This window comes from Pseudophryne corroboree, chromosome 9 (genome assembly GCF_028390025.1).
Source record: "Pseudophryne corroboree isolate aPseCor3 chromosome 9, aPseCor3.hap2, whole genome shotgun sequence".
Lineage (NCBI taxonomy): Eukaryota > Metazoa > Chordata > Amphibia > Anura > Myobatrachidae > Pseudophryne > Pseudophryne corroboree.
Window position 1 is genome coordinate 352,421,126 of NC_086452.1, and position 22,341 is coordinate 352,443,466.

At 47.7% G+C, this 22,341-nt stretch overlaps 1 protein-coding gene across 1 annotated transcript in view; it reads right to left on the bottom strand.

Annotated features, from left to right (window-relative positions):
- The window catches only part of MUSTN1 (musculoskeletal, embryonic nuclear protein 1), a 31,745-nt gene that overhangs the window by 3,723 nt on the left and 5,681 nt on the right, over positions 1-22,341 (bottom strand). Inside the window, exon 2 of the mRNA XM_063940678.1 lies at positions 6,045-6,165. Coding sequence (XP_063796748.1) covers positions 6,045-6,165 — 121 coding nt within the window. The remainder of the gene's footprint in view (positions 1-6,044; positions 6,166-22,341) is intronic.

The following is a 22,341-nucleotide window of genomic DNA, read 5'->3' on the forward strand; positions in this document are numbered from 1 at the left end:
CTGGTCCGCTGGAGGAGAACAGTATCCTGCCTGAGCCTTCAGAATGTGAGTGAGAGACTCACTCACTCACTGTCTTTGTGTGCACCAGGGCACAGTTCAGCCAGGCAGGGGGTGGGGGTGTATAAGAAAATAAAGGGTTATTATTATTATTACTATATATATATATATATATATATATATATATATATATAGCTTGTAGAAGGTGGCACTCCCAGGACTTATATACTTATATATATATATATATATATATATATATATATATATAGTGTAAAGAGCTGGCACTCAATGGATGGTCCGTTAGTTGCCTTCCCAAAAACGCCTTGCAGCGAATTAAAGACAGCTTGTAAAAGGCGGCACTCCTAGGACTTTCTTATAGATAATATAAATGGGTGACGAGCAACACAATAACCTGTTAACGTTTCAGTTTTATTACAAAAACTGACGAAAGTATTTGTAATAAAACTGAAACGTTAACAGGTTATTGTGTTGCTCGTCACCCATTTATAATATCTATAAGTAAGTCCTAGGAGTGCCGCCTTTTACAAGCTGTCTTTAATTCGCTGCAAGGCGTTTTTGGGAAGGCAACTAACGGATCATCCATTGAGTGCCAGCTCTTTACACCTTATATATATATATATATATATATATACACATACACTGCTCAGAAAAATAAAGGGAACACTAAAATAACTTATCCTAGATCTGAATGAATGAAATGTTCTTATTAAATACATTGTTCTTTACATAGTTGAATGTGCTGACAACAAAATCACAAAAAAATTATCAATGGAAATCAAATTTATTAACCCATGGAGGTCTGGATTTGGAGTCACCCTCAAAATTAAAGTGGAAAAACACACTACAGGCTGATCCAACTTTGATGTAATGTCCTTAAAACAAATCAAAATGAGGCTCAGTTGTGTGTGTGTGGCCTCCACGTGCCTGTATGACCTCCCTACAACGCCTGGGCATGCTCCTGATGAGGTGGCGGATGGTCTCCTGAGGGATCTCCTCCCAGACCTGGACTAAAGCATCCGCCAACTCCTGGACAGTCTGTGGTGCAACGTGGCGTTGGTGGATGGAGCGAGACATGATGTCCCAGATGTGCTCAATTGGATTCAGGTCTGGGGAACGGGCGGGCCAGTCCATAGCATCAATGCCTTCATCTTGCAGGAACTGCTGACACACTCCAGCCACATGAGGTCTAGCATTGTCTTGCATTAGGAGGAACCCAGGGCCAACCGCACCAGCATATGGTCTCACAAGGGGTCTGAGGATCTCATCTCGGTACCTAATGGCAGTCAGGCTACCTCTAGCGAGCACATGGAGGGCTGTGCGACCCCCCAAAGAAATGCCACCCCACACCGTTACTGACTCACTGCCAAACCGGTCATGCTGGAGGATGTTGCAGGCAGCAGAACGTTCTCCTTGGCGTCTCCAGACTCTGTCACGTCTGTCACATGTGCTCAGTGAGAACCTGCTTTCATCTGTGAAGAGCACAGGGCGCCAGTGGCGAATTTGCCAATCTTGGTGTTCTCTGGCAAATGCCAAACGTCCTCCACGGTGTTGGGCTGTAAGCACAACCCCCACCTGTGGACGTCGGGCCCTCATACCACCCTCATAGAGTCTGTTTCTGATCGTTTGAGTAGACACATGCACATTTGTGGCTTGCTGGAGGTCATTTTGCAGGGCTCTGGCAGTGCTCCTCCTGTTCCTCCTTGCACAAAGGCGGAGGTAGCGGTCCTGCTGCTGGGTTGTTGCCCTCCTACGGCCTCCTCCACGTCTCCTGATGTACTGGCCTGTCTCCTGGTAGCGCCTCCATGCTCTGGACACTACGCTGACAGACACTGCAAACCTTCTTGCCACAGCTCGCATTGACGTGCTATCCTGGATGATCTGCACTACCTGAGCCACTTCTGTGGGTTGTAGGGAGGTCATACAGGCACGTGGAGGCCACACACACTACTGAGCCTCATTTTGACTTGTTTTAAGGACATTACATCAAAGTTGGATCAGCCTGTAGTGTGTTTTTCCACTTTAATTTTGAGGGTGACTCCAAATCCAGACCTCCATGGGTTAATAAATTTAATTTCCATTGATAATTTATGTGTGATTTTGTTGTCAGCACATTCAACTATGTAAAGAACAAAGTATTTAATAAGAATATTTCATTCATTCAGATCTAGGATGTGTTATTTTAGTGTTCCCTTTATTTTTTTGAGCAGTGTATATATATAATCTATCCTTACAGCAGCAGCCGGCACTCCCATAAAAGCACAACTTGCTCAGGTGCTCAGAAAGATAGATATATAAAGGTCCATAAAAAAACTGGCACTCAGAGACAGCAAAATGATTAAAAAGCAATATGTAATATCCATGTCAAGAAAATATGGGGCTAGGCACACCCAGTGGGCGGGGCTAGGCACACCATTCCAGTCGTGCACCCCCTAATAAAATGTGCTGCGCACGCCTATGCACACTGGAGGAGTAAGTGTTTAGCTATACACAGACTGCACAGAATAGGAAAAACTTTTGGCAATCAGAGCTCTCTGTGAGGAGAGCAGCTGCCAGCCGGGCATCTGCATCAGCCATGCCTGCGGTGCAGAGATGGAGGCCAGGTTGTCTCCATTTCTGAAAAACTAATTTGGTCCGGCAAGGGGGGCCCTTGAGATTTGGGGGGCCCAGGGTGACGTATCCCCTGCCCCCCCCCCCCCCCCCCCCCTTAATCCGGCTCTTCCTAGGCATTGTGTGGAAATTAGTGATTGTGCAATTTACAGGCCATCATTCATTCCTCCATTATTTCACTTGAGACGTATCAAACCTTTTAAAGAGGTCAAATGGTGTTGTTGCCCATAACAGCCAAGCAGATTATGGGAGACATGTACTAAGCAGTGATAACAGTGGAGAAGTGGCCCATGGCAACGAATCAGCTGCTCTGTATACTTTTATAGTATGCAAATTATAAATGTTACATCAGTGCTGATAGGTAGCCATGGGCCACTTCTCCACTTTTATCACTGCTTAGTACATGTCCCACTATATCTATTATTTTGTAGACTGTTCTAGTCTAGATCAATGGTTTCTATGTGTAACTTTTGTACTTGTCCTCTTTCTAAGGTTTTATACATCTCCCCCATAGGGAGACATTGGGGCTGATAGTGTAGTGGGTGGGCATTGGGCAGTGGTGGATTCAGTGGGGGGAAAGTGTGTGTGTGTGTGTGTGTGTGTGTGTGTGTGTGTGTGTGTGTGTGTGTGTGTGTGTGTGTGTGTGGTGGGGGGGGGGGGGGGGGGAGGGGTGTTTAAAAAGGCACGTGCCCTCCTCCTTCCCCCTGTCATTTAGGATAATTTTCTTCTTATTATTATTATTAAAACAGCTACTATTGAATCAAGAATCACACCAGGAATCATTCCTATTTCCTACACATACCAGGAACTAGGAATCCGGTGCCCCCATGGGACATTGTGCAGTCTAGCCCTTAATAACGTATCCCAAGTCCCGAGTACTTCGGCATCCCTCCTGAACAATTACAGCTAATTACCACCAGCTGCACAGGACTGAGCCAACAAGCTGGAGCGACTGCTACACTGCTACACTGGGCATTAAGGAGGTAATTCAGACCTGATCGCAGCAGCAAATTTGTTAGCAGTTGGGCAAAACCATGGGGGTAATTCCAAGTTGATCGCAGCAGGAAAATTTTTAGCAGTTGGGCAAAACCATGTGCACTGCAGGGGAGGCAGATATAACATGTGCAGAGAGAGATAGATTTGGGTGTGGTGAGTTCAATCTGCAATCTAAATTGCAGTGTAAAAATAAAGCAGCCAGTATTTACCCTGCACAGAAACAAAATAACCCAACCAAATCTAACTCTCTCTGCAGATGTTATATCTGCCCCCCTGCAGTGCACATGGTTTTGCCCAACTGCTAAAAAATTTCCTGCTGCGATCAACTTGGAATTACCCCCCATGTGCACTGCAGGGGGAGGGGGGGGGGGGCAGATGTAACATGTGCAGAGAGAGTTAGATTTGGGTGGGTTATTTTGTTTCTGTGCAGGGTAAATACTGGCTTCTTTATTTTTACACTGTAATTTAGATTTCAGTTTGAACACACATGGCTGACAGCCGACGGCTGTCTTTGCCTAGCGATTGCCTCATTGACAGGCAGAGGCGGTCGCTGGGCGGGAGGGGACGGCACGGCAGCGTTTGGCCGCTGTCTTGTGGGCGTGGTTCAGCCAACGCAGGCGTGGCCCGGACTGTGCGCTGCAACCCGGGCAGCGCCGAGTAGCTCCTGGTCAGCATGCAAAAGCTGCGCTGGCCGGGAGCTACTCCTGAAGTGCAACAGCATCGCCGCTGTGTGATGCTTTTGTACTTCTGCGGGGGAGAGCGGGCCTGACATGCGGGGCGGACTAGCCCTCTGCTGGGCGCCCCCGCATGTCAGTGTTCCTGATCATAGCCCTGCAAAATTTTGCTACGATCAGGTCTGAATTACCCCCCATGTGCACTGCAGGGGGGGGGCAGATATAACATGTGCAGAGAGAGTTAGATTTGGGTGTGGTGTGTTCAAACTGAAATCTAAACTACAGTGTAAAAATAAAGCAGCCAGTATTTACCCTGCGCAGAAATAATATAACCCACCCAAATCTAACTCTCTCTGCACATGTTATATCTGCCCCCCCCCCCCCCCCCCCCTCCCTGCAGTGCACATGGGGCCTAATTCAGACCTGATCGTAGCAAAATTTTGCAGGGCTATGATCAGGAACACTGATATGCGGGGGCGCCCAGCAGAGGGCTAGTCCGCCCCGCATGTCAGGCCCGCTCTACCCCGCAGAAGTACAAAAGCATCACACAGCGGCGATGCTGTTGCACTTCAGGAGTAGCTCCCGGCCAGCGCAGCTTTTGCGTGCTGACCGGGAGCTACTCGGCGCTGCCCGGGTTTCAGCGGCTGCGTGTGATGTCATGCAGCCGCTGCGGCCCGCCCCCCCGCACGGACCGGCCACGCCTGCGTTGGCTGAACCGCGCCCACAAGACAGCGGCTAAACGCTGCCGTGCCATCCCCTCCCACCCAGCGACCGCCTCTGCCTGTCATTCAGGCAAAGGCAACCGCTAGGCAATGACAGCCGTCGGCTGTCAGCCATGTGCCAGCGCACTGCGGCGCCAGTGAATGCGCACTTCTGACCTGATCGCTGCGCTGTGATGAATGGCAACGTGCGATCCGGTGAGAATGACCCCCGTGGTTTTGCCCAACTGCTAACAAATTTGCTGCTATGACCAGGTCTGAATTACCCCTTAAGCCAGCTCCCTGCACCACCTATGACAAGATTACATGGACCGGAGCAGTAGTTGCAGACAGCCAACAGAGCCGATAATACAGTAGCTAGGTTGAGGATAGGGTTAGTTTTTTTTCTACCCTGCACAGCTCATGCAGGTATATGCTACAAAGAGGTCTATAAATATTCACTCTCCATTTATTATTAATACTCTTTCTATATTTAAGTTTCATTCGTTGGTTAAATTTTTTCAGCTATTATTCAATTATTATTTTTAACATTATTGTTTATTATTCTATTTTATTTATTATTATTATTATTTATATCTCCATCTTTCTATTTGTTGCAGCTATACTTTACATTCACTTACATTAAAACTTTTTTCACCATTTCACTGCCTTTACCCATCACCCTTTCCTGTCATTCACTGCCTCCCTGATTCCCACAATATCTCCCCGTCACCTCTCTCTCCTATCACCCACCGACTCCCCCTCGCATAACCCACTTCCTCCCCATCATCCGTTCCCTGATGTCACCCATAGCCTCCCTCTGTCACCCATTCCCTGGCCTCACCCACTTCCTCTCTGTGTCATCTTCTGCCTCTCCCTGTCACCCACTATCCTCCATCTCCCCATCACTCTCTCTCTCTCCTGTCACCCTCTGCGTCTCCAAGGCATAACCCTCTCCCTGTCATTTGGATACGGCACAAAAAGCTCTAAATAGGATTTAAGAAGAAGTCCTTGCATTATAATGCAAAATATATTTTTTGCCTGTACTCACCACATTCTTTCATAACCATGTACGTCTTGGATTTGATTGGAGTTTGTTTGCCAAGCTTATTTTTTGCCCCTTTGAGATCTTCCTCCTTCATCACTGGTCTCTTCTTTTTAATGGGGGCATCCTGGAAAATAAGTTTGTATTAACAAATATTTATCTGTAAATAGCAGAAATCTAAATATATGATCTTATTCAGCTTCAGTTGCAGTTTTGCTAATTTAGCAAAACTGCAACTGCTAGCACTCGCATGTTGGGGTCCGCTCAGCACACGGCAAGGCCACCCAGCATGCTAATGGCAGTGATGCATTCGCAATTCAATTGCGATCTCATTGCATACCCCGCAAACTAAGGGAAGCCCCCTGCCTGCTCAACATGGCTGCGAAGGAAGACGCAATGCGGCCATCTTGACGTCAACCCGAAAAGCCATGTTGCACTGCAAGTGGGGCAACGTGGCATTGGGAAAAATGAAACAGCCAGTATTTATTTGCACGTTACATGCATATAAACACTTGCTGCTTAATTTTTACATTGCAATTTAGATTTCAGTTTGAACACATCCCGCCTAAATATAAATCTCTCTGCACATGTTACATCTGCCCCACCTGCAGTGCAACATGGTTTTGCCCAGTTGCTTTATTTTTTGGTTTGCGAACAAACCTGAAAAAGGCCAAATGTACTACAATTTTGAATAGCATTTAACATGCTTTTTTTGTTAACCTTTAAATTTTAAAAAGTTTTTTTTTTGCCTCCCGTCTACAACTAAATTATATTTTGGTATCTGATAACATTTATGATAAATCTAAGATCTAAACCCCACAACTATGATGTGTAGTTTATTCTTCTTGTCATTCTTACTGCTGATCTATTATCAAGTAGCTGTCCCGACTAGGCTATGGCTGAATCTCAGTACCGCACCTGCTAGCAGGAACCAGTGGGAGAGTGGAGAAAAGCAGAAAGAGCATGCCTCCTACCGGCTCTTCTCCAATGCTGCAGATAGGATGACACATAGAGCCGATTCTGTGCCGCACACAAAGCCGATGTTCACAGAGTTAAGTGAGTATTTGCTACTGTGTTAATATCCCTAAAAACCTCTTACATTGCATGAATTGCACAGTGTGTAAGCACAGAGGCACAGTGGTAATGGAGACACAAGGTCTCAGAAATGTATTGGAAATGTGCTGGACATTCCTAGGTGGTGACTCTGAGGTGACTATTCACAGATGGTCTGTCCTATGGGTGTGTTATGGGAGCATTGTGGCCACGTTGCATAAATGGTTTCGAACTCAGCCACTTACTCGGACATATTGGATGCCTTACTTTGGCATAACATCTACAATTGGCATGGGGCTGGTGCAAGATTTAAGGGTGCATCAGATGGTTGCATCGAAAAATACACAAAGCAGTATTACAGCCATACTTGCCTACTCTCCTGGAAAGCCAGGAGGCTCTCGAAAATTGGGTGTCACTTCCGCCCCCCCCAAGGAAGTGGGCAAGTCTCCCTCATGCCGCTCACCCCCACCGCTCACTGCATCCCCCTGCTCACAGCAGCAACCCGTCACACAATAGAAGCGGGGCAATTATGCGATTCGGGCTAAATCGCAACATCGTAGCCCCGCCCTCCACTTTACAATGCCGGTAATGTGGTCATTGTAAAGCACCGGGGGGGGGGGGCTACAATGATGTGATTGCATCACCACGCCCCCGTACCACCTCCTCCATGCCCCCTCCTATGTGACTTGGCCGAGGGAGCAGCCAAAAGTATGATTACAGCGTATTCACATGCTCACAGTGGACGTCCCAGTCTTTGTACATTTAGAAATACGCTTGTACAGCAGGGAAAGGGCGGATACCAGCTAGATGCTAAACAAGAGACAACAGTGTGGAAGGTGACTTGTGCTGTGTGCTAAGCGATCTAGGTGAGCACACATCGCTCAGCACACATCGCTATACATACAGTGATGTGTGCTGAACGATCTGTGCTAACCAGTGTTCTTATGCACATGATAGGCAATCTAACTAGATCTTGCCTGCATGTCCTAAAGATCTGAGCGGGCGATGGCGATGCGCGGTACCGCGTATCGCCATCGCTATGGGGTGTCACACGGAGCGATCCATGCTTAATTTCTAAGCAATCTAGACCCCCCCCCCCCCCCATCTTTCCCAGGACCTAAAATTACCCCGCCCCTCCTTCGACCTCAGTCTTTCAGTACCCTCTCTGCTGCTGCTTCTTCATGGACACCAAAGGGCAGCTAGTCTCTTGTAGAGTAAATGAGTGTTTTACTGTATACAAAATGTCTTATGAGGGCAGGTCTGGACTGGTTCATTTATCTAGGTAAGCATATCTAAGGAGTATGGTGGTCATTCCGAGTTGTTCGCTCGCTAGCTGCTTTTAGCAGCATTGCAAACGCTAGGCCGCCGCCCTCTGGGAGTGTATCTTAGCTTAGCAGAATAGCGAATGAAAGATTAGCAGAACTGCTGCTAAATAATTCCTTGCAGTTTCTGAGTAGCTCCAGACCTACTCCTAGATTGCGATCAGCTCGGTCCGTTTAGTTCCTGGTTTGACGTCACAAACACGCCCTACGTTCGGCCAGCCACTCCCCCCGTTTCTCCAGCCACTCCTGTGTTTTTGCCTGACATGCCTGCGTTTTTTAGCACACTCCCTGAAAACGGCCAGTTTCCACCCAGAAACACCCACTTCCTGTCAATCACACTACGATCACTCGAGCGATGAAAAAACGTTGCTCAAGCTTGTGGAAATCTCCAAAGTTTTGTGTTAAATTAATGAACGCATGCACGCTGCGTACCATGCGCATGCACATTTTCCACCTAATCGCTCCGTTGCGAAAAACGGCAACGAGCGAACAACTCAGAATGACCACCTATGTTGGGTATTAAAGTAAGAGTGTTTATTTCATAATGGGGGTAATTCCAAGTTGATCGCAGCAGGAATTTTTTTAGCAGTTGGGCAAAACCATGTGCACTGCAGGGGGGGCAGATATAACATGTGCAGAGAGAGATAGATTTGGGTGGGGTGAGTTCAATCAGCAATCTAAATTGCAGTGTAAAAATAAAGCAGCCAGGATTTACCCTGCACAGAAACAAAATAACCCACCCAAATCTAACTCTCTCTGCACATGTTATATCTGCCTCCCCTGCAGTGCACATGGTTTTGCCCAACTGCTAAAAAAATTTCCTGCTGCGATCAACTTGGAATTACCCCCTATGCACAAAATTTGTCACAGTGGTCTACTTGGTCAATTGCAGAGTAGGACACAGGGGATCAGTACGTAATCCCGCTGGACGGGATCCCGGCGGTCGAAATACCGACGCCGGAATCCCGACCACACAATCCCGACAGGGGTGGCAAGCGGAACGCAGCCCCTTGCGGGCTCGCTACGCTCGCCACGCTGCGGGCACGGTGCCTCGCTATGCTCGGCACACTATTATATTCTCCATCTATGGGTGTCGTGGACACCCACGGAGGGAGAATATGTCGGGATTGTGGCGGTCGGGATTCCGGCGTCGGTATTTCGACCGCCGGGATCCCGTCCAGCGGGATGTTGACCGCATCCCGGACACAGATATACATAAACTACTGCACAAATCTGTTCTAGAGTTAATAGTGTATAACAATAGTAATGCACCTACTAATATTAGTTTCTCTAACGTCCTAAGTGGATGCTGGGGACTCCGTCAGGACCATGGGGAATAGCGGCTCCGCAGGAGACAGGGCACAAAAATAAAGCTTTAGGATTAGGTGGTGTGTACTGGCTCCTCCCCCTATGACCCTCCTCCAAGCCTCAGTTAGGTTTTTGTGCCCGTCCGAGCAGGGTGCAATCTAGGTGGCTCTCCTAAAGAGCTGCTTAGAAAAAGTTTTTAGGTTTTTTATTTTCAGTGAGTCCTGCTGGCAACAGGCTCACTGCATCGAGGGACTTAGGGGAGAGAATTTCAACTCACTTGCGTGCAGGATGGATTGGATTCTTAGGCTACTGGACACCATTAGCTCCAGAGGGAGTCGGAACACAGGTCTCACCCTGGGGTTCGTCCCGGAGCCGCGCCGCCGACCCCCCTTACAGATGCTGAAGATTGAAGGTCCGAAAACAGGCGGCAGAAGGCTCTTCAGTCTTCATGAAGGTAGCGCACAGCACTGCAGCTGTGCGCCATTGTTGTCACACACTTCACACCAAGCGGTCACGGAGGGTGCAGGGCGCTGCTGGGGGCGCCCTGGGCAGCAATATTTAATACCTTTATGGCAAAAGAATACATCACATATAGCCATTGAGGCTATATGTATGTATTTAACCCATGCCAGATATCTAAAACTCCGGGAGAAAAGCCCGCCGAAATAGGGGGAGGGGCTTATTCTCCTCAGCACACAGCGCCATTTTCCTGCTCAGCTCCGCTGTGAGGAAGGCTCCCAGGACTCTCCCCTGCACTGCACTACAGAAACAGGGTAAAACAGAGAGGGGGGGCATTTTTTGGCGATATTTTGATATATTTAAGCTGCTATAAGGAACAACACTTATATAAGGTTGTTCCCATATATATTATAGCGCTTGGGTGTGTGCTGGCAAACTCTCCCTCTGTCTCCCCAAAGGGCTAGTGGGGTCCTGTCTTCGATAAGAGCATTCCCTGTGTGTCTGCTGTGTGTCGGTACGTGTGTGTCGACATGTATGAGGACGATGTTGGTGTGGAGGCAGAGCAATTGCCGATAATGGTGATGTCACCCCCCAGGGAGTCGACACCGGAATGGATGGCTTTGTTTATGGAATTACGTGATAATGTCAGCACATTACAAAAATCAGTTGACGACATGAGACGGCCGGCAAACCAGTTAGTACCTGCCCAGGCGTCTCAGACACCGTCAGGGGCTGTAAAGCGCCCTTTACCTCAGTCGGTCGACACAGACCCAGACACAGACACTGAATCTAGTGTCGACGGTGATGAAACAAACGTATTTTCAAGTAGGGCCACACGTTATATGATCACGGCAATGAAGGAGGCTTTGCATATCTCTGATACTGCAAGTACCACAAAAAGGGGTATTATGTGGGGGGTGAAAAAACTACCTGTAGTTTTTCCTGAATCAGAGGAATTAAATGATGAAGCGTGGGTTAACCCAGATAGAAAAGTGCTAATTTCAAAAAAGTTATTAGCATTATACCCTTTCCCGCCAGAGGTTAGGGCGCGCTGGGAAACACCCCCTAGGGTGGATAAGGCGCTCACACGCTTATCAAAACAAGTGGCGTTACCGTCTCCTGATACGGCCGCCCTCAGGGATCCAGCTGATAGGAGACTGGAAACTACCCTAAAAAGTATATACACACATACTGGTGTTATACTGCGACCAGCCATCGCCTCAGCCTGGATGTGCAGTGCTGGGGTCGTCTGGTTGGATTCCCTGACTGAAAATATTGATACCCTGGATAGGGACAGTATTTTATTGACTATAGAGCAATTAAAGGATGCTTTCCTTTATATGCGAGATGCTCAGAGAGATATTTGCACTCTGGCATCGAGAGTAAATGCGATGTCCATATCTGCCAGAAGGAGTTTATGGACGCGACAGTGGTCAGGTGATGCGGATTCCAAACGACATATGGAAGTATTGCCGTATAAAGGGGAGGAATTATTTGGCGTTGGTCTATCGGATCTGGTGGCCACGGCAACTGCCGGAAAATCCACCTTTTTACCTCAGACCCCCTCCCAACAGAAAAAGACACCGTCTTTTCAGCCGCAGTCCTTTCGGTCCTATAAGAACAAGCGGACAAAAGGACAGTCATATCTGCCTCGGGGCAGAGGAAGGGGTAAGAGAGGGCAGCAAGCAGCCCCTGCCCAGGAACAGAAGCCCTCCCAGGGTTCTGCAAAGCCCTCAGCATGACGCTGGGGCCTTACAAGCGGACTCAGGAGCGGTGGGGGGTCGACTCAAGAATTTCAGCGCACAGTGGGCTTGCTCACAGGTGGACCCCTGGATCCTGCAGGTAGTATCTCAGGGTTACAGGTTGGAATTCGAGAAGTCTCCCCCTCGCAGGTTCCTAAAGTCTGCTTTGCCAACGTCTCCCTCAGACAGGGCGACGGTATTGGAAGCCATTCACAAGCTGTTTTCTCAGCAGGTGATAGTCAAGGTACCCCTCCTACAACAGGGAAAGGGGTATTACTCCACGCTATTTGTGGTACCGAAGCCGGACGGCTCGGTAAGACCTATTCTAAATCTGAAATCTTTGAACCTGTACATACAAAAATTCAAGTTCAAGATGGAGTCACTCAGAGCAGTGATAGCGAATCTGGAAGAAGGGGACTTTATGGTGTCCCTGGACATAAAGGATGCTTACCTGCATGTCCCAATTTGCCCTTCACATCAAGGGTACCTCAGGTTCGTGGTGCAAAACTGTCATTATCAGTTTCAGACGCTGCCGTTTGGATTGTCCACGGCACCTCGGGTCTTTACCAAGGTAATGGCCGAAATGATGATTCTTCTGCGAAGAAGAGGCGTATTAATTATCCCTTACTTGGACGATCTCCTGATAAGGGCAAGGTCCAGAGAACAGCTGGAGGACGGAGTAGCACTAACCCAACTAGTGCTGCAACAACACGGGTGGATTCTGAATTTTCCAAAATCTCAGTTGACCCCGACGACACGTCTGCTGTTCCTGGGAATGATTCTGGACACGGTTCAGAAAAAGGTGTTTCTTCCGGAGGAGAAAGCCAGGGAGTTATCCGAACTTGTCAGGAACCTCCTAAAACCAGGGAAAGTGTCTGTGCATCAATGCACAAGAGTCCTGGGAAAGATGGTGGCTTCTTACGAAGCGATTCCATTCGGCAGATTCCACGCACGAACTTTTCAGTGGGATCTGCTGGACAAATGGTCCGGATCACATCTGCAGATGCATCAGCGGATAACCTTATCGCCACGGACAAGGGTGTCTCTTCTGTGGTGGTTGCAGAGTGCTCATCTGTTAGAGGGCCGCAGATTCGGCATACAGGACTGGGTCCTGGTGACCACGGATGCCAGTCTGAGAGGCTGGGGAGCGGTCACACAGGGAAGAAACTTCCAGGGAGTATGGTCAAGCCTGGAGATGTCTCTTCACATAAATATACTGGAGCTAAGAGCGATTTACAATGCTCTAAGTCTGGCAAAACCCCTGCTTCAGGGTCAGCCGGTGTTGATCCAGTCGGACAACATCACGGCAGTCGCCCACGTAAACAGACAGGGCGGCACAAGAAGCAGGACAGCAATGGCAGAAGCTGCAAGGATTCTTCGCTGGGCGGAAGATCATGTGATAGCACTGTCAGCAGTATTCATTCCGGGAGTGGACAACTGGGAAGCAGACTTCCTCAGCAGACACGATCTACACCCGGGAGAGTGGGGACTTCATCCAGAAGTCTTCCACATGATTGTGAACCGTTGGGAAAAACCAATGGTGGATATGATGGCGTCCCGCCTCAACAAAAAACTGGACAGGTATTGCGCCAGGTCAAGAGACCCTCAGGCAATAGCTGTGGACGCTCTGGTAACACCGTGGGTGTTCCAGTCAGTGTATGTGTTCCCTCCTCTGCCTCTCATACCAAAAGTACTGAGAATTATACGGCAAAAGGGAGTAAGAACGATACTAGTGGCTCCGGATTGGCCAAGAAGAACTTGGTACCCGGAACTTCAAGAGATGCTCACGGAGGATCCGTGGCCTCTACCTCTAAGACGGGACCTGCTTCAGCAGGGACCGTGTCTATTCCAAGACTTACCGCGGCTGCGTTTGACGGCATGGCGGTTGAACGCCGAATTCTAAGGGAAAAAGGCATTCCGGAAGAGGTCATTCCTACACTGGTAAAAGCCAGGAAGGAGGTGACTGCACAACATTATCACCGCATTTGGAGAAAATATGTTGCGTGGTGTGAGGCCAGGAAGGCCCCACGGAGGAATTTCAACTGGGTCGATTCCTACATTTCCTGCAAACAGGATTGTCTATGGGCCTCAAATTGGGGTCCATTAAGGTTCAAATTTCGGCCCTGTCGATTTTCTTCCAGAAAGAATTGGCTTCAGTTCCTGAAGTCCAGACTTTTGTAAAAGGAGTACTACATATACAGCCCCCGGTTGTGCCCCCAGTGGCACCATGGGATCTTAATGTAGTCTTGGATTTTCTCAAATCCCATTGGTTTGAGCCGCTCAAATCGGTCGAGTTGAAGTATCTTACATGGAAAGTAACCATGCTACTGGCCCTGGCTTCAGCCAGGAGAGTATCAGAATTGGCGGCTTTATCATATAAGAGCCCATATCTGATTTTCCATACGGACAGGGCAGAACTGCGGACGCGTCCTCATTTTCTGCCTAAGGTGGTGTCAGCGTTTCACCTGAACCAGCCTATTGTGGTGCCTGCGGCTACTAACGATTTGGAGGATTCCAAGTTGTTGGACGTGGTCCGGGCATTGAAAATATATATTTCAAGAACGGCGGGAGTCAGAAAGTCTGACTCACTGTTTATATTGTATGCACCCAACAAGATGGGTGCTCCTGCTTCTAAGCAGACGATTGCTCGTTGGATTTGTAGCACAATTCAACTTGCACATTCTGTGGCAGGCTTGCCACAACCTAAATCTGTCAAGGCCCATTCCACAAGGAAAGTGGGCTCATCCTGGGCGGCTGCCCGGGGGGTCTCGGCATTACAACTCTGCCGAGCTGCTACTTGGTCAGGGGCAAACACGTTTGCAAAATTCTACAAATTTGATACCCTGGCTGAGGAGGACCTTGAGTTCTCTCATTCGGTGCTGCAGAGTCATCCGCACTCTCCCGCCCGTTTGGGAGCTTTGGTATAATCCCCATGGTCCTGACGGAGTCCCCAGCATCCACTTAGGACGTTAGAGAAAATAAGAATTTACTTACCGATAATTCTATTTCTCGTAGTCCGTAGTGGATGCTGGGCGCCCATCCCAAGTGCGGATTGTCTGCAATACTTGTACATAGTTATTGTTACAAACAAATTCGGGTTGTTATTGTTGTGAGCCGTCTGTTCAGAGGCTCCTACGTTTGTCATACTGTTAACTGGGTTCAGATCACAAGTTATACGGTGTGATTGGTGTGGCTGGTATGAGTCTTACCCGGGATTCAATATCCTTCCTTATTGTGTACGCTCGTCCGGGCACAGTATCCTAACTGAGGCTTGGAGGAGGGTCATAGGGGGAGGAGCCAGTACACACCACCTAATCCTAAAGCTTTATTTTTGTGCCCTGTCTCCTGCGGAGCCGCTATTCCCCATGGTCCTGACGGAGTCCCCAGCATCCACTACGGACTACGAGAAATAGAATTATCGGTAAGTAAATTCTTATTATTTGCCTTGAATCGATCAAAAGCTGCACTTAAAAATGCAGTTACACAATTATTTATTAATATATCAAAACATCTGTGTTTACAGAAAATTGTGGAACATTTTCCAAAATCGTATTACTTAAAAACTAGTGTATTAAATTTAACACAAAATATAATTCCATTATTTAAACTAATCGTTTGTCATACATTAATTAATAAAGCTGTTTCTGTAGCAAGTATTCAAATAAAGTGCAGTTTTATTTCTTCTGAGATGGATCCAGGCAGCCAGTGTGTGTAATTTTCAATAGATGTGTTTATTTCAGTAGTTTTTTAAAGGTACAGCCAACATTGCTTTGTGGAAGCACTTGAACAAAACCAGTGTTTACCTAATGCAGTGATTTTCAACCTTTTTTACTCGTGGCACACCAGACAATATTTTAAAATTGCCAAGGCGCACCATCAGTTCCCCACAGAAAAAAAACAAAAAACACACATTGGCCCTCACAGTTAAAAGAACAACACACATACATTGGCCTACACAGAAAAAAACAATCACATTGCTCCCCACATAAATCATGTTGCTCCCTACATAAATCAATCACATTGCTCCCCACATAAATCATATTGCTCCCTACATAAATCCTATTGCTCCCCACATAAATCCATGTTGCTCACACATAAAGCAATCACATTTCTCCCCACATAAATCCTATTGCTCCCCACATGAATTATTCACATTCTTCCCCCCATAAATCCATAAATCATTATTCTCCCCACATAAATTCTATTGTTCCCCACAGGAGAAATAAAATAACAAATATTAGCCCCTACCGGTCAGCTGTCCTCCTCCCTGTCCCTCTGTGGCAGGGGTTGTTCATAGTGGAGTGCTGCAAATTCTGAGCAGCGGGCAGTCAGGCAGGTGTGGATGTGGGTGGGCAAGGAAAGCTGTGTATGCAGGCAGGAACTGGAAGATGTGTATGCAGGCGAGTGGGCTGGCTGGGTGGTGAGATGCAGCGTCCGTGACCTATGATATCACACCGCCGCGCCTTCAAGGCATAGATCACGGTCGGAGCATGACTGATCCTCTAAGAAGAGCCCGGGCCGACAGTTCACTCTGAAGGTGCAGGAAGTTGCTCTGGCTCCGCGGCACACCTTGCAACTGGTTGCGGCACACTAGTGTGCCACGGCATACTGGTTGTAAAAGCCTGACCTAATGTTTGTGTTTATAGTTCTGATTAAGGGGTACATTTACTAAGCAGTGATAAGAGTGGAGAAGTGAGCCAGTGGAGAAGTTGCCCATGGCAACCAATCAGCACTGAAGTAACATCTATAATTTGCATACTATAAAATTATACAGAGCTGCTGATTGGTTGATGGGGAAATTTCTCCACTGGCTCACTTCTCCGCTCTTATCACTGCTTAGTAAATGTACCCCGTGCTGTTTATATACCTCTACCATATCTCATGAAATGGGATCTGGTCAGGACCCGGCAATCAGAATATTGACGCCGGAATACCGACAGCCAGGATCCCTACGACCATACGCCGCCATGATGGAGAGGTAAGCCGCGGGGTGGGAGGTTAGGTTTAGGTTTCGGAGGAGGGTTAGGTTGCTCCCTGGGGTATTCGGTTTAGGCCTTGGGGGTGGGGTAGGGGAGGGTTAGGTTTAGGCTGCAGGAAGGGGGGGTGCAACCGTGGAGGGTTAGGGTTAGGCTATGGAAAGGTAGGGTTAGGGGTCCAGGATTTGGAATTCATTATCGGGATGCCGCGGTCAGTAAGTCAATCCCATCCACATGCAAACATATGACCCGGGAATTTCTCAGCTCAGACCAGGGTTTTTCAACAGAGCAAAAACCAGGGTTTTCCCTAGAGACTCCCCCTTCCACTACAGTTTGGACCCAGGAAATTCCCGGGTCGACTCCATTCACACTTAATGTGGGAATTTGCATTTTCTTTTTTTAACACACACATCCTAACTGTCCCACAGAACTGTGGTTCATTGGTGGTGTGACAAGAACACTGGGATAGTGTTTGAGGGCAGGTATATTTGTCCCAGGTTCTTGTCTTACATGTTTTAGAAAATGTTAACTTCTAGGAAAAATGCTTTTTGTTTTGTCTGAACCTTTTCAGTTTGCTGTAAAAGCTGGGTAAAGGCTCTGAGAGAGAGATAAGGCGAGTTCTAGACATTGGGCCCAGTTCGGGTCTTTGGCCTCACAGAGGGCTAATCAGGGTTTCAGCTGTGTAAGTGTGTTATAGTGCTGCTAACCTGATTAGTATGGGCAGACTGCCTGGGAAGGCTGAGGGATCTGTGTGTGAGAGACACGCTTTCTGAGGCAAGTGAGCTATACAGTATGTACTGAAGAACTCTGTGTTTTGTTTAGTGACAGTTAGGAATATCTTATGTTTAGTTAGTGCCGGACAGGCAAGGTATTTTTATTTTGGGGTTTGTTTTATTTTCTGTTTCAATAAAACTGGCCGGGGTCAGTTGTACCAGAAACTGGACTTGTGTTGTTCCTCAGCTGCTGCGTGCTACCATATTCCCCAGGAAAAGGCGCCTTGCACCCCTACAGTGTTACAACTTGGTGGAGAATGCGAGCAACCCCGTTCTGCGCATAAGTGAAAGCAGCAGCTTTGTGAGGCCTGCAGAAAACGGTGGTTTATGCAGATACAGCCCAGTGTGAAGTTACTGAGACTCACCCCTGAGGGTTTGATATATGTCTTGGGTGAAAGCAGCTACAAAGCCGCCTGAAAAATCTGTCGACATGGAGGATCTGCTTAAAGCCTTGCTGCAAGCTACAGCGGCTCAGCAGGAGGCCAACCGACAGCAGCAGGTGGCAATGGAGGAAAATAGGAGACAGCAGCAGGTGGCTATTGACGAACTTTACCGGCAACAGCGTCAGGATAGAGAGGCCTTAACAGAAGTGGTGCAGAGCCTTGCAGCCCGGATTGGAGATGTGGCCGTCAGTGCTCCGACCAGCTCTAGTTCTATACGGGCCAGTCACTTCTTGCAGAAAATGACAGAGGCTGACGATGTGGAGGCCTACTTGACCACGTTTGAAAGGACTGCAGAGCGTGAGAACTGGCCAAAAGCACAGTGGGCCAGTCTGCTGGCACCTTTTCTGTCAGGTGAGCCCCAAAAAGCGTACTTTGATTTAAGCCCTGCTGAGGCTCGGGACTATGATAAACTAAAGACTGAGATCCTGACCCGCCTGGGAGTCACGCTGTCAGTACGAGCACAACGGGTGCACCGTTGGGTGTACGCCATGGAGAAGCCTCCGCGCTCTCAGATGCACGACCTTATTCAGCTAACAAAAAAATGGCTACAGCCAGAGACATTAACTGGTCCCCAGATGGTTGAAAGAGTCGTCATGGACCGCTACTTGAGATCTTTGCCCATGGTCCTGCGCAAGTGGGTGAGCCATGGAAACCCGGGTACTGCTGACCAATTAGTAGACATGGTAGAGCGGTATTTGGCAGCAGAGGAACTACTGATGACCACCCAGCAACCCATAGATCCTCGACAGCGCCCTTCAGTAAAGACTGGTAAGACTGTTCCGTGGGAAAACGTTGCTGGGCGGTTAAGAGAACGCAAGGCTGGAGAGACTGTAAACACTGGCCCTGGAGACAGGCCAATGGGGCTAGAACGGTCTATGTTGCCCAAACGGGTTGATAATCGTGTGGTTAAATGTTTTAGATGTGGTATGCCAGGTCATGTTGTTGCCAATTGCCCAGTCATGCAAGAACCCATGCAATGTGATGCTGCCTTTGAATGTCGCAGAATGTCTTTCTTTGCTAGGTTAGCCTGTACTGTGGTACCTTCACCTGAGCTGGAAAAACAAATGTGTGATGTGTTCTTAGAGGGTAACCGGGTAGAGGCCTTGCTAGATTCAGGAAGTTTAGTTACCCTCGTGAAAGCTGGGTTAGTGAACCCCTTAAAGGTCCAGCAAATACCTATTGGGGTAACTTGCATACATGGGGATACCCAACATTATGCCACTGCTGAGGTGAATATAGAAACTTGTTGTGGGTCAGCAACGGTTAAAGTGGGACTGGTCCCTACCTTGGTGCATGAGGCCATAATAGGGAGGGATTTTCCTCATTTTTGGAAACTGTGGGAATCACGGTTATCAACAGATGTGAGAAGTAAAAAGCCAGTTGATAATACCGGTGATTTTATGGATGTACGTGGGTCTTCGGAACTTTCTGGCCCTTTGCCTTTTGCTAGTTTGGCTGGGGAAGTGACAGATGGGGAGTCCAGTGAGGACCCTCTTGCCGGGAACAGAGACATAGTAGTTAGAACTGAAAGCGTGCCTGACCTGGAGGTAAAGAAGGATCTGTTTGCGTCTGAACAGTTAAAGGATCCTACCTTAATAAAGGCTAGAGAGAATGTTAAGATTGTTAATGGGGAACCTGTGGTACCAGGTGACAGGGTTACGTATCCCCACATGGCCATCTGTAATGAGCTCTTGTACCACATTGTCAAAAGGGGTGAGGATGTGGTAGAACAGCTGGTAGTTCCCCAGCCTTATCGGAGAACGGTACTAGATTTAGCTCATAGTCACGTTACCGCAGGACATTTAGGGGCAGAAAAAACCACTGAAAGAGTTTTACAAAGGTTCTTTTGGCCAGGGGTTTATAAAGAAGTGTCTGAATATTGTTCTTCCTGTCCTGAATGCCAGTATCATGCCCCTAGACCCCATTTCAGGAGCCCACTAGTTCCCATGCCTATTATAGAGGTCCCGTTTGACAGAATAGCCATGGATCTCGTGGGGCCCTTGTTAAAGTCTGCTCGGGGCCATCAGTATATCCTGGTAATTATGGACTATGCCACTCGATATCCTGAGGCTGTCCCTTTACGCACTATCACAACCAAGGCGATAGCTAAGGAGCTGGTGCAGGTATTTAGTAGAGTGGGAATACCAAAAGAAATTTTGACTGACCAAGGTACTCCATTTATGTCAAGGATCATGAAAGAATTGTGCAAGTTATTTAAGGTCACTCACCTCAGGACGTCCATCTACCATCCCCAAACTGACGGGTTGGTGGAAAGGTTTAATAAAACATTAAAAAGTATGTTAAAAAAGGTTGTTGAGAGAGATGGGAAAAACTGGGATTGTTTGTTGCCCTACTTGTTAATGGCCATCAGAGAAGTTCCTCAGTCCTCTACGGGGTTTTCTCCATTTGATTTGTTGTATGGTAGACACCCCAGAGGGCTGTTGGATATTGCCAAAAAGACGTGGGAAGGACAGCCCACTCCTTATAGAAGCGTTATTGAGCATGTAACACAAATGCAGGATAGGATTGCAGCCGTGGTACCTGTTGTCAGAGAGCACATGGAACAGGCCCAAAGTGCTCAACAGAGGGTCTATAACCGGAGTGCCAAGATACGGGAATTTGCTCCTGGAGATAGAGTTCTTGTTTTGGTACCCACTGTGGAAAGCAAATTCCTAGCTAAATGGCAGGGTCCATTTGAGATTAGGGAAAAAGTGAATGAGGTTAATTACAAAGTATACCAGCCGGGAAAGAGAAAACCCGAACAGATTTACCATGTTAACTTAATCAAACCCTGGAAAGATAGGTTGTCTCTGTCAGCGGAGCCTTGCCCTTCGGTGTCTTCACCCCGGTTGCTTCCCGCAGTGAAGGTGTCAGAGACATTATCAGCTGATCAGAACAATCAGGTTAAAGAATTTCTCATCCAAAATAGGGAGGTATTTTCAGAGCTGCCTGGCCGAACGACCATAATAAAACATGACATTGTCACAGAACCAGGGGTCAGGGTTCATTTAAAGCCATATAGGATTCCTGAAGCTCAGCGAGAAGCTATTTCTAAGGAAGTTAAAACCATGTTAGAACTTGGAGTCATAGAGGAGTCTAACAGTGAGTGGTCCAGTACCATAGTGCTCATCCCGAAGCCCGACGGTAGCATACGCTTCTGTAATGACTTTCGTAAGTTAAATGAGGTGTCCAAGTTTGACGCATACCCCATGCCCCGTGTGGATGAGCTTGTAGAAAGGCTGGGAACAGCCAGGTTTCTCACCACATTGGACCTGACCAAAGGTTACTGGCAAATACCTTTATCTGATAGCGCCAAAGAAAAAACAGCCTTTTCGGTTCCGGAGGGGCTGTACCAGTATAAGATGTTACCCTTTGGGTTGCATGGGGCTCCAGCAACCTTTCAACGGGCGATGGATAAAATTTTGAGGCCCCATAGAAAATATGCAGCTGCCTATTTGGATGATGTGGTAATTCACAGTACAGACTGGGGGTCCCATTTGGTTAAAGTACAAGCAGTACTGGACTCAATCAGAGAGGCAGGGTTAACTGCTAACCCAAAGAAGTGCTGCCTCGCAATGGAGGAGGTCAAATACTTGGGCTTCACCATAGGCAGAGGTCTGATTAGGCCCCAATTGAATAAAGTTGATGCTATTCAAAACTGGCCTCGTCCAGTGAATAAAAAACAGGTAAGGGCTTTTTTGGGAATTACTGGGTACTATAGACGGTTTATTCCTAATTTTGCGACCACAGCGGTGCCGTTGTCAGACCTTACCAAAGGGAAGCAGTCAAATGTGGTGAAATGGAACCCTGATGCAGAAAAGGCGTTCCAAGCGTTAAAAGTGGCTTTGTGTTCACAACCGGTGTTGATAACACCAGATTTTTCAAAAGAATTTGTGGTACAGACAGATGCCTCAGAGGTAGGGATAGGTGCTGTGCTGTCCCAAACCAGAGATGGGGACGAACACCCTATCATTTATTTGAGTAGGAAACTCAATGAGCATGAAAAAAGGTATGCCATTGTGGAAAAGGAGGCTTTGGCCATTAAGTGGGCACTAGATACCTTGAGATATTACCTCTTGGGTAGACAATTCAGACTAGTGACAGACCATGCCCCTTTAAAATGGATGTATGTAAATAGAGGCAAGAATGCTCGTGTAACTAGATGGTTTCTAGCGTTGCAGGACTTTAAGTTTACTGTCGAACATAGACCGGGAACACAATTGGCCA